General features: G+C 35.2%; 1 protein-coding gene across 4 annotated transcripts in view; it reads right to left on the bottom strand.

Moving 5' to 3' along the window:
- LOC130920725 (lymphoid enhancer-binding factor 1-like) overlaps window positions 1-13,466 on the bottom strand; it is a 175,195-nt gene that overhangs the window by 141,049 nt on the left and 20,680 nt on the right. For all 4 annotated transcript variants that reach the window (XM_057844123.1, XM_057844125.1, XM_057844126.1 and 1 more), the window contains one exon: window positions 4,511-4,638. In XM_057844123.1, the coding sequence (XP_057700106.1) occupies window positions 4,511-4,638 (128 nt within the window). The remainder of the gene's footprint in view (window positions 1-4,510; window positions 4,639-13,466) is intronic.

The raw sequence follows: 13,466 nt of genomic DNA, 5'->3' as shown, positions 1-13,466 counted from the left end.
GAGTTCCGTTCCTACGTAAGCGACGTAACACAAAATTATGCATAAATCGGAATTAAAACTTTAAGTACCCCTAAATACACCCTAAATCTCAAAATAACTATCCAAAAACATGTATTATTAACATGTAACTGTATTGTCCTCGCCGAGTCCTAGCAACAATACAAGTGCATTAAGGTACTGTTTACGCGACTCGGATAAAAAAAAAAAAAAAACAAGACCAAATGGCGAATTAAACTCCAGCGTCATAAAGTCGAAATCACGTAAATCGGGTACGTCGTAACCCTGGGACTACCTGTAATCGTCTTTTTTCTCATACTATTACGACTTTAATCTTTTAGTATTACAACGTATGACTTTATTCTTGTAATATCACTGCTTTAATCTCATAAAATCACATAACATTACGACGATTTTCTTGTAGTATCAGATAAAATTCCGTAACATTAAATTTTTTCTCATAATATTACATAAAGTTACATAGTATCACATAGAGATAGACCGATTATCAGCCGGGCCGATTAGCTGCACCGATATTTGGAAATTTGACGTTTAACCCGACCGGCCGAAATGAAAAAAAAAAAACAATTTAAAACTGGGTTATGTATTTGTTATATCTGTGATTAGTGTGTACATTAGACAAGACCTGTTTTTATATTCGTGGTTAACATCTTCTACGAAAAAATTTTAGAGAGCTACTTATTTAACATTTTATTCAACTTTATAAGGGATGTTTCTAAGTTTAGGAAATTCAGGCACTTCTGAAGCTATTAATTTCTATCTGTGTGATTCAACAAACATGCTTCAAGTATTTCAATGAAGTTCAGAGTCAAGATTCAATTTTTCTATGCCAATTTTTACACTTTTACTGCAAATGAATATCGACTCCAAAAATTGGTTATTGGACCCTATAACTAATAATAATCGGTAGGGTTGTTCCGATCATGTTTTTTTTGCTCCCAATCCGATCCCGATCGTTTTAGTTTGAGTATCTGCCGATCCCGATATTTCCCAATCCAATTGCTTTTTTTTGCTCCTGATTCAATTCCAATCATTCCCGATAATTTTTCCCCATCATATACATTTTGGCAATGCATTAAGAAAAAAATGAATAAAACTCGGACGAATACATACATTCAACATACAGTACATAAGTACTGTATTTGTTTATTATGACAATAAATCCTCAAGATGGCATTTACATTATCAACATTCTTTCTGTGAGAGGGATCCACAGATAGAAAGACTTGCGACTTTGTATATTGTGACTAAATATTGCCATCTAGGGTATTTGTTAAGCTTTCAGTAAATGATACTGTAGCCATGCCCAAATGCATGATGGGAAGTGGAACCATGACTGTGCGCAGTTCTACCAATTGATATATGTTCTCTGCGTTGGGAAATAACATAAGGTGTTAAGAAAAAGATAAATCGCTACCTTGCTTCCCCACATTGCTTCCCATGATATTTCTAATCGTAGGGAGAAGGATTGTAAGGCTTTAGCCTAAGGCTGCCAAAATTCACTCTACTCATTTTACGCTGCCTTTTATCTCTCTATATAGGTAGAACGGCGCCATTACAGATTGAGCGCGACAATGCGTGAGTGGGTCATGCAGCGCATGCATTAATTGCGTTAAATATTTTAACGTGATACATTTTTTAAAAAATAATTACCGCCGTTATTGGGATAAATTTGATAACCCTATCTTAAGCCTAAACTAAAGACTCTGGATGAGTGTAACGTATTATTTCTGTAACGTTAAATACAATTAGAAAACTATTTAATTAAAAAAATATATATATATATATATTAAAAAAAGGAATGGCCGATATTTTTCTGCCGATTCCAATACTTTGAAAAGGACTTGATCGGACCCGATATCTCTAATAATCGGTATCATTCCTGAAAAATCCATATCGGTCGATCTCTAGTATCACTTTAATCTCTTACCATTACAACTTTTTTCTCCTACGATTACTACATTAATCTCTTTGTATTACAACATATGAGTTTATTCACGTAATATCGTAGTCAATTTTTTGTTGTGTGGCCCTAATACACCGTCATAAAATTCTGTAATGCTATGTGATGAAAAATAACTCTCAGAAAATGGAAAAAAAAATAGGGCTGCAGCTATCGAATATTTTAGTAATTGAGTAATCGACTGAAAATTCTATCGATTAATCGAGTAATCGGATAAATCTTTTTTTTTTTTTTTAGGTAAAGAGCAATTATACATATAGATGAGAAAATAAGGCATTTCATGTATTATTGAATGATTTTTAGTCAATCAATGTCTTTATTTTCAGTGTACATTGTTGAAAACAGCCAACAATTGCATCTCAAATGTGACTAAAAAAGAGACTAGTTCACTGCTTTTACTCCAAATGCTTTCAGATCTTAAAAAAAATATATATATATTTCTTACCTAAAAATGTCATGACGCTTCATAACACACATGACTTAAAAGTTAGGGGTTTTTCCTACGTCTTTCAATTGAATTTCCACTTGTGTCAAGCTATAAATTCTAGTTAAGTTTTAAGTTAGTCTAAACTGTAAGTCTTTATAGGACTTTGAGTTTTTGCAGTGTTCAAAATAAATGCTGTGCTGTATTGGAGGACATTAGGCACCAGTGCTACTTGGTGTTTTATCCAGCAATGACTACTGAGCTAAAATTGACAGTTAGCATTATTATGTTTTTATTTTACAACCTAATCACTCTACAGCGCTGTTTTCACAGATTAAATAAAGCCTGTATATAAGAGTTAGCCACGCATCACGGTCATAATGAATAGAAACCTAGCCCTCCGCAGGGATAACGTTCGTGAGCGAGTGACTATAATGTTAATCTTATTTATGAGCGCTCAGAAGTGTACTGCTTTAAGATGGCGGCTGTTTCATTAACGCTGCCGAGTTGGTCATTTCGCATCTGGTTCTACGTACATGTGATATCTATGACACGCATCAGACGCTACCTGCTACCATGTGGCTACCACCGTAGCAACATGCGGGCGTAGTTTTTAGCAACGTCGGCGCAGTTTGTAACGGCTGTCGGCTGCAGTAAGGTATTTTTTTATTGCTGCTTCCTCTACGCACGTGATATCAGCGCGTTGTCCCGCATTAACACTAGAAAACCCAGCAGAGGCCGACTTGGCCTTTTCCAAGACTAACACTCCAAATTTTCCCTAGCAATGGCCGATTTGGCCTTTCCTCTGTGACTCATGTGATAGTTTGTGTCAGTTCAAGTCAAGCTACATTTATTTAATTACATTTCTTTATGCAGTTTGACACTTTTTACACATTTTTTAATTCACTTCTCCTATACTCCACACAACCCAAATGTGTACATTGTTTTGGAGAAGAAAAAAAAGCATTTTTGAACTGCAATTTGAGTGTAAAGCAGGAATTGTGTCTATAGTTTAGAGCACAGGTGTCAAACCGATTCCAGAAAGGGCCTAGTGGATGCTGGATTTTGTTCCAACCGATAACGCGCAGAGAGTTTAACCAATGAACTTCCTGCTGAAACAAGCAGCACCTGACAAAGTTTAACTGATTACACATGTAAAAGATCTAATTGGTGAAAAGGTGTCCTCGTCACTGGTTGGAAAGCAAACCTGCACCCACTAGGCCCTTACTGGAATCGGTTTGACACCTGTGGTTTAGAAGGACTGAATCAGGGGCATGGAGTATGGATTGTGGTCATTTTGTCTGAAGTTAATGTTTGTCTAGTGGTTGCATTTCCATATGAACGGCTGTTGTCCGTCCGAAAACGACTTGCTGATTCAAAAGCACTTGGGTCATTTTTGCCACCTCTGGGTTTTCCAGGGTAGAGGCCATATCGGCCATTGTTTGGGACTAGTAGGAGTACCAGAATTCTCTGGGACTTCTAGTGTTAAAAGTAGTCCGGGCAAAACATGATGCTTAGAGCTGGCAAAATTAAAGGATTCCTCGAGGTGAATAAAATTACTCGTATCAGTTTTTAAACTTCGAGTTACTCGAGTTGCTCGAGTATTCGTTTCAGCTCTAAGAAAAAAAATCCTCAAATACCTAAAAAAAAAACTCCAACAATACTCCAAAATATACTCCTAAAACAAGCACCAACTGTAATTAATCATGATTACACTTTTAGGTGTGTCACCACTAAGCACAGCTGCAACGATTAGCCTCTGGACCAGTTCAAATACTACCAAGAATTACGATACATGGAACTTCAAAGAAATAAAGATAACAAACCCTCGTGCTATGTTGTAACACGATGCGACACGGAGACACGCGTGGCCATAACAACATTAGCTCGGACAGCTGCGAGGACACGCAGGAAGCCGCCATTGACTGATCTTTAGGCCATTAGACAGGGGAAGCAGGGGGAATAATGGTAAATCCTTATTTCTTGACTCAAAATAATTGATATTTTAGGAGGTTCATTCGTTGTGGTGGTGAATATAGTGTATTAGTTACATTTTCTCTGATAATCCAGTTTGTTTACATGCTTGGATTGAAGTTGGTACTGACCGTTCTGGGCATGGGCGGAGAAAGGGAGCCACCATTGCTCATGTAGGAGTCATTCATGTTGCCCATCATGATGTAGCTGGAGTAGCCCGGGTACGAGTGGCCTTTGATGTACAAGTCCTGATGTTTGACTGATTACAAAACAAACAAAATAGACAAAATTAATGACGTTGGAGTGAAACATTATACAAATACTTGGTTGCTGTATTCAGTGTTGTTAATTTTACTTTAAAAAGTAATTAATTACAGTTACAAATGACTTCTCCCAAAAAGTAATTGCATTGGTAACTGAATGTAAGCGTAATTAGTTACTTGGCAAAGTAACTAGTGATAATTTTCATGGTTTTTTTTCTCCAAAAAAAAAAAAAAAAAAAAAGTCACACAATGTGAAGTTTAAAGGGTTTTGGGGACAATTGGCCCTAGCCCAATTCTTTACCCTCCACTTAACTAGACACAAGGGTATTGCGATAACTAGATAGTAACCTTTGCTATGTGTGGATGTTATTTAAAGTTGTGAATCAACCGTTAAAGTTGTTTAAATTGCTCCCGTTATTGCATTAGTTCCCTTTTGTCTACTTTCAACGTGTGTAAGTTTTAAAACCGTTTCATCATTTAAAGATAGATTTAAGTCAAGATTTTGCCGATTTAGGAGCATTTTAGATTTTAAAAAAAAAAAGTTACTTAGGTTCGCTAGGAAGGATCTCTACATCAGAGCCTTCCTGAAAGGTCTACTGCTTTAAGATGGCGGCTGTTTACTAACGCATGTAGTACTTAAAACATGTTCCCAATGCAGCCGTGTCTGTCATTTGCATCTAGTTCTATGTGATATCTACCGTATCATGTGGGCGTAGTTTGTAGGCTATGGCTACAGTCAGGTATTATTGGAGCAGCGGCGCCTCCAGAAATTTTTCATAGGGGTGGCCAGAACTAAAAGCCATAATTTTAGGTTTTCATTATATTATTGCAGTAAAAAGGTCAGGGGAAAACTATCAGAAAGACTTAAGGACACAGCTACTGATATACTTTGGTGTATTGTGTAATATTTGATGTTACTAATGATTTAATGTGCATCGTCCATAACTGTCCAGTCAACATTTTGAGTTCCACAACAATTTTGTTTTATTGTGTTATGTATATATTAGGCATAAGGTGTACTTTTAACTAGGGCTGTCAAACGATTAAAATTTTTAATCGCGTTAATCACAGCCTAAAAATTAATTAATCGTAATTAATCGCAATTCAAACCACCTCTAAAATATGCCATATTTTTCTGTAAATTATTCTTGGAATGGAAAGATAAGACAAGACGGATATATACATTCAACATACTGTACATAAGTACTGTGTTTGTTTATTATAACAATAAATCCACAAGATGGCATTAACGTTATTAACATTCTTACTGTGAAAGTGATCCACAGATAGAAAGACTTGTAATTCTTAAAGGATAAATGTGAGTTTGTATATTGTGACTAAATATTGCCATCTAGTGTATTTGTTGATCTTTCAGTAAATGATACTGTAGCGACTTAACTGTTTTGCCCAAATGCATGATGGGAAGTGGTGCAACCATGACTGTGTGGTGGCTGCAAATGTTATATCTTCTCTGCGTTGGGTACACTACAAGGTGTTTAGAAAAAGATCAACTCCTGTCATTCTTCCCCACGTCGCTTCCCACAATATTTATAGTTAATGTGGGAGAGATGACAAAGCTTTTGCCAATTAAAAGTACGGCCCCAATGAATGCTTGTATCTACTCCACTCACTTGACAATGCCTCTTATCTCTGTATATAAGTAAAACGGCGCCATTGTAGGCTGTTTGCGGCAATGCGTGAGTGAGTCGTACCGCGAATGCGTTAATTGCGATAAATATTTTCACGTGATTAATTTAAAAAATTAATTACCGCCCGTTCACGCAATAAATTTGACAGCCCTACATTTAACAAAACAAAACAAATGCATTCATTTGGGAGGAAATGCATAACTGATGCTACAACAATCTAACGATATACTGGCAAGCGGGGTGGCCACGGCCACCCCTATAAATTGGTTGGCCACCCCACTGGTGGTGCGCCACTGTATTGGAGCCACCTAGCATCGCGTTTGCAACGGGGTCTTCCCCACTCCTGCTCTGCTCTCTCGTCTCCGTGAGTCCGTCTCTCTCAGACTTTTTTTATTCACCCAAATTAGTAACGCATAGTAACGCACGCCTTTCCCGCCTCAGTAACGGTAACGGCGTTGCCAAGATGAGAAAAGTAATTAATGAGATTACTCATTACTGAAAAAAATAACGCCGTTAGTAACGCCGTTATATTCTAACGCCGTTATTAACAACACTGGCTGTATTGAAATATTTTTGTTAACCCTGAGTTAACTCTTTATAGGGCACTGATTGGCTGCCACTGACAGCGCGAGACGTCCAATCCATTTTGACTGGCAGTGTTCTTTCAGTTTAAAGGCATTGGACGTCTATCATTGTCAATGGCAGGCAATGGTAAATACTAAATATTCACTTATTTACTTAAAAAATGTTAAAGTCAGTTACTTTTTATTCAATTAAAATATCTGAAAAGAAAAAAAAAACTGCAAATATTCTTCTATAGTGTATTTATTTTAATTTTCTTATTTAGAAAAAAAAAGCGTCAATAAAAGACGCTACAACTGCAATTCTTTAACTCAATTCAACTATTAAATTACAATGTTTATTCTTTTTTTTTTTAAATTGTAAACAAAAAAGGGATTTTTTAAAATGGTATTTGTTTTTAATGCTGTTTGATTCATTATTAATCAACTTTAGAGTGTTATTGGGAACCATAACGATTGTGTATTTCTGTTGTTATTCATTTTGACTTTGTTTTTTTCCATTTATAATTATATGTTGTCAATTTAAAAAAAAAATACATAAAAATTAGGGCTGTCAAACGATTCAATTTTTTAATCAGGTTAATCACAGCTTAAAAGTTAATTAATCGTAATTAATCACAATTCAAACCATCTATAAAATATGCCATATTTTTATGTAAATTATTGTTGGAATGGAAAAATAAGACACAAGACGGATATATACATTCGACAAACCGTACATAAGTACTGTATTTGTTTATTATAACAATAAATCAACAAGATGGCATTAACATTAACATTCTGTTAAAGCGATCCATGGATAGAAAGACTTGTAGTTCTTAAAAGATAAATGTTAGAACAAGTTATAGAAATTTTATATTAAAACCCCTCTTAATGTTTTCGTTTCAATAAAATTAGTAAAATTTTCAATCAAAAAATAAACTAGTAGCTCGCCATTGTTGATGTCAATAATTACACAGTTCTCATGGTGCTGAAAGCCATAAAATCAGTCGCACCCAAGCGTCAGCAGAGGGCGACAAAACTCCAAAAAACAAGTTACAAGTGCACATGACACCGTGCTGTCATTTTAATCTGTTTGAGCGGGGCATGTGCGTTAATTGCGTCAAATATTTTAACGGGATTAATTAAAAAATGTAATTACCGCCCGTTAACGCGATAATTTTGACAGCCCTAATAAAAATAATAATTAATTGAAAAAATATATATCACTCATGTGGACATCGATCATATAGGTCACACATGTTAATATTGCGGCCTACATAACAGGTTTTTAAATGACCAAAAATAGTCATTTATCTTATAAAGGGTTACAGGAAATGCAGATTGCGAGTGGTTATGTTAAATTTGTGAAAAGGAGTAATGTTACCGAAGTCTTGCTAACCAAACAAACCCAAATAAATCACATAAGCAACAACAGTCATAAATTGTTAGCATGATAGCATTATTGTCCAAGTCATTTTTAAAAGATGTTATCGATAAAGAACTAATTGAACAAGCAAAAGACCAGTTTGCGGATAACAAAAATGACAAAAAAGAAATTCAGCGAGTAAAATCGTATGTTTGTCTAATTTTCAGACTCTAAACTTATTTTTTTAGCCAGATTTGAACCCTGCGGCTAATGTCTTTTGGAGAAAGCATCCTGTAACTCATTGGCTGCCATTGACTATCACAGACGTCGAATCGTGTTGCTGTTTTCCATCCTTCCATCCAGTCATTCGCTTGTCATTGGCAGGTAATACGGTAATACATGATAACACGATGTGTGGTTTATATTCCAATGCGGTTTATCTATGAACAAATGAATTTTTCGAGTAAAATCTGGTGGGTGCGGCTTATAGTCAAGTGTGCCTTATAGTCCTCATTAGATCGTCATTTATTTATTTTAAGCTCAGGTATTCTAATTTATTTTTTATATAAAAGTGAAATTCTGCATAATGGGCATAATGGGCACAATCTTGGCAAGCCTTGGTTTTACATCTCCTAAAATTGATCCTGCAACGCGTTAAATGTTCCTAATCCGATTACTTGATTATTCGAACTAACTAGATAATAGATTAATCAACTAATAAAATAATCGATATCTGCAGCCCTAATTGTGACATTTTGGTCCTAATGGGAAACGCAGTCTTCTTCAGGCGAAACGCTACCGCTTTTGTCCACCGGTGTCGCGAAAATCGACCAAAACTTAGTGTTGCTTTAAGTCCCCCAAAATCTTATATAACTATCCCAAAACATGTATTACATGTCATATTAATAATATTTTGTACAAAATGGCAACAAAATGGCGGACGAGACTATGGCGTCAAAATCACGTACGTTGGGTATGTCGAATGCAGGGGACTACCTGATTTATTTATTTAATTTTTTTTTAATTAAAAAAAAAAATTAGAATTTCAAAAATTCCAAATTTTATTTTATTTTTATTGTATATTATGCATTATTGGATTTTTTTTTTTAAATTTAAAATTTACTATCCTTTAAAAGTTTACACTCAAAAAAATCATTTAAAAAAACTATTAAACTACTTTTAAAAAATTATTCCAATTTTTGTCAATTCAATTTTTTGGGAAAACAATTTTTTTTTTTTAACTTATATGAAGTACTCTTGACTTTCTGGAAAAGTTTAATCATTAAAATCATAGAGAAAAAAAACTACATAATATTCCAATTTTTGAAATGCTTTTTTTTGGTTTGTTTTATTTAAATTATATGCTCAAGTATTATTACAAAGTATGTTCTATTAAATGACGTAATCTGACAAGGTTTATAAAAACCTCACCCCATTAATTATGATTTTTAAAAAAAATTATGTATTTATCCATGTATTGATTAAAATTGTGTTGCTTTAAGTCCCCCTAAATCTTATATAACTATCCAAAAACACATATTACATGTCATATTAATAATATTTAGTACAAAACGGCAACAAAATGGCGGACGAGACTATGGCGTCAAAATCACGTACGTTGGGTATGTCGTAAACTGGGGACTACCTGTTGTATTTATTTATTTTATTTAAAAAAAAAAAAAAAATCCCCAAAATTGGAATTTCAAAAATTCCAATTTTTATTTTATTTTTATTGTATATTATGCATTATTGGGTTTCTATTTTTTTGCACTTTAAAAAAAAAAAAAAAAAAATGTACTATCCTTTAAAACTTTACTAAAAAAAAAATCATTAAAAAAAATAAAATAAATAAACTACTAAAAAAATGTATTCCAATTTTTGTAAATTCAATTTTTAGGGAAAACTAAAAAAAAATTTTTACTTATATGACTCTGACTTTCTGGAAAAGTTTAATCATTAAAATCACAGAGAAAAAAACTACATAATGTTCCAATTTTTTAGATGCTTTTTTTTTTTTTAACTATATGCTCAAGTATGATTGCAAAGTATGTTCTATTAAATCTCCTCTGACAAGATTTATAAAAATCTCACCCCATGAATTATATTTTTTTTGTACGTTTTTTGTATGTATTTATCCATGTATTTATTATTATTGTATCCAAAAAGTAGATGTGGTAGTTTGTAGTAGTAGTCCATGTGTTGCTACGACTCATGTCAATAAATCACCCTGAATGATGACATGGCTTTTAACCCGAGGCCCCACACAAGACTCGGACTGAACTGTATTATGCACAGGAACAATGGAGCCCCTCTGTGCCAATTAGCAGCAATTAGACGAACATACAGAGTGTGTCAAAACAGGAGACGCCCCAACTGTTCTTGTGTGACCCGACAACAAGAATAGGAGGAGGAGGCGGCTCTTTATACAAGAGCATTCAATTCAGCGCCACTCGCCACTCGACTGTGTAATAAAGCCGGCGGCGGGCGGGGGGGGCTTCGCGGGTGTGTTTGTGGTATTTAGCCCGACGGCAACGTGGTGAAGAAAGACAGTGTTTGGTTTGAGAGGAGGAACGGGGGTGTCGGGGGGCGGAGAGAAAGGGGAACAAAGGGGGAGGCACACTCCGCCTCAGAGGCCCCGCCGATGACCCGCCAAGCGGAGGTCGCGCCACAATAGGCCCGCCCGGCCCCCGAGCGGCGCCCGCATGCAACCCCGACGCCGCGTTTATTGCGGCCGACGCGTGAATGGTGCCGGCGGGAAGGAGCTAAATTTGGAGACGGGGCTGTGTAATTAGCTCATTGGCGATGATGGACGTCAAATGCATTTGAGTGCATGTTATAAGCAGAACTTCAGTATCGATTAATCTACTATTTTGGTCATAGATTAATCATTACTAGTAATTACTTTGTCTTAAAATTTCTGATTTTAGGCCCCTGATTGAAGTATTCTTAGATCACCATGGAAAAACCGTTACGTTACAGATGAACGCCAAATGGCGCAGCAGTGTCTATTAATCTAAGTCGATTTTCATCGTAGATGAATCATCAATACCCAATTTTTTTGTCTTACAATGTTCTGATTTCGGCCTTTGGACTGCAAATGTTCTCATGGTATTACGGGAAAATTGTTATGTTAAAAGAAAACACTGAGAAAAACAATATTTTCGATTAATCTACGACTATTTTGATGATAGATTAATCGGTAATGGCCTTGTCTTGATTTAAAATGTTATGATTTCAGGACTGTATGAGTTCTCAGGTTATTAGGAAAAAACTGGAATTTCAAAGCTAACCACCTAATAAAATTCCAGTTTTGATTAATCTAGTTATTTCAATAATAGATTAATCGTTAAAATGTCTGGTTTCAGCATCTCAACTGTAAATATTCCCTGATTATTCCAGAAAACGGTTATGTTGAAAGCAAACACTGAGCAAACCAACATTGTCGATTAATCAACGACTATTTTGATCGTAGATTAATCGGTAATAGCCATGTACTTATTTAAAATGTTATTATTTCAGGTTCTGGACTGTAATAATTCTTAAGTTATTAGGAAAAAACTATGATGTCAAAGTAAACCACCTAGCAAAATTTCACTTTCTATTAATCTACAGTTATTTCAATAATAGATTAATTGTAAAGGGACATTGCTTATCTTTAAATTGTCTGATTTCACCCTCTCAACTGTAAATATTCTCTCATTATTCCAGAAAAATAGCTATGTTACACGCAAACACAGTGAAAAACAATATTGTCAATTAATCTGCGACTATTTTGATCATAGATTAATCGGTATTAGCCATGTCTTAATTTTAAATGGTATGATTTCAGGCTCTGGACTGTAATAATTCTCAGATTATTAGGAAAAAACTGTGATGTCAAAGGTAACCATCCTGCAAAATTTCAATTTTGATTAATCTACAGTTATTTCAATAATAGATTAATCATGAAAAGCCATTGCTTCACTTCAAATTGTCTGATTTGAGCCTCTGAACTGTAAATATTCTCCGATTATTCCAGAAAAACGGTTATGTTAAAAGCAAACACGGAGCAAAACAATATTGTCGATTAATCTACATGTATTCTGATGATAGATTAATCAGTATTAGTCATGTCCTAATTTAAAATGGTATAATTTCAGGCTCTGGACTATAATAATTCTCAGGTTATTATGAAAAAACTGTAATGTCAAAGGTAACCACTTAGAAAAACTCCAGCGTAGAGTAATTCAAAACTATTTCCATAATAGATTAATCGTTAAGGGCAATTGCTTGACTTCAAATGTTATGATTTCAGGCTCTGGACAGTAATTATTTTGAAGTTATTATGAGAAAAACTGTGATGTCAAAGGTAACCACGTAGCAAAACTCCATTGTGGGAGATACAGATCTAAGGCCCGCCCAGGTTGATTTGGGGAAATTTGGGGGACAAGTCCTGTTGATATCAGTTAGGGACATTTCAGGGGCATATCCTGTTGGTATCAGGTCACTTCCTGTTGATTTGGGGACATTTTGGGGACAGTTCCTGTTGATATCAGGTCACTTCCTGTTGATTTGGGGACATATCAGAGACACTGGTGCATGGCTGTCAATGGCATCGACTTACTTGGGCGCCAGTTGAAAGTCACTGGGCTGTAATGGTATTAGTTTCTGGCCAAAAATCACAACCACACTGGTTTTTCTGCCATTGAGAATGAATGGGAAATTTGGACGTACATGGCTGTCAATGGCATCGACTTATTTGGGCGCCAGTCTAATGTCAATGGGCTGTCATGGTAAATGGTAAAAAAATGAATGTGAAATTTGGACGTACATGGTTGTCAATGGCATCCCATTAGAAATGAATGGGACAGTTTTGCCAAATTCTTATTACAACTTTTATGCCCCTTACCGTCCAGGAATTTTTGATGTGTAAATTATGTGATCTGGTAAAAAAATTGTAGGATTAGATACATTTTGAAACTTTTTTACAAAAAACCTGTGTTTAAAGGCAAAGGGAAAATTTTGGGGGGGTCAATCGAAAATTTCCTATCTGACCGAGAAGACTGGCTGTTCAAACTGAACTTTCTCTGCCATTGACGGCGCTAGCTGTCCAATCCATTTAGACTGGGAGCTAAATGGATTGGACGTCTAGCTCCGTGAATGACAGCCAGTGAGTCCAATGAGGATTGGTGAAATGTAACAAACTAAAAGTACTTCGTTACTGTACTTAAGTATATTTTTGTGTATATTTGCTTTACTCGAGTACA

Source organism: Corythoichthys intestinalis, chromosome 8 (assembly GCF_030265065.1).
Source record: "Corythoichthys intestinalis isolate RoL2023-P3 chromosome 8, ASM3026506v1, whole genome shotgun sequence".
Classification (NCBI taxonomy): Eukaryota; Metazoa; Chordata; class Actinopteri; order Syngnathiformes; family Syngnathidae; genus Corythoichthys; species Corythoichthys intestinalis.
Note: the sequence above shows the minus strand (reverse complement) of the source record. Positions and strands in the feature narration are given on the sequence as shown.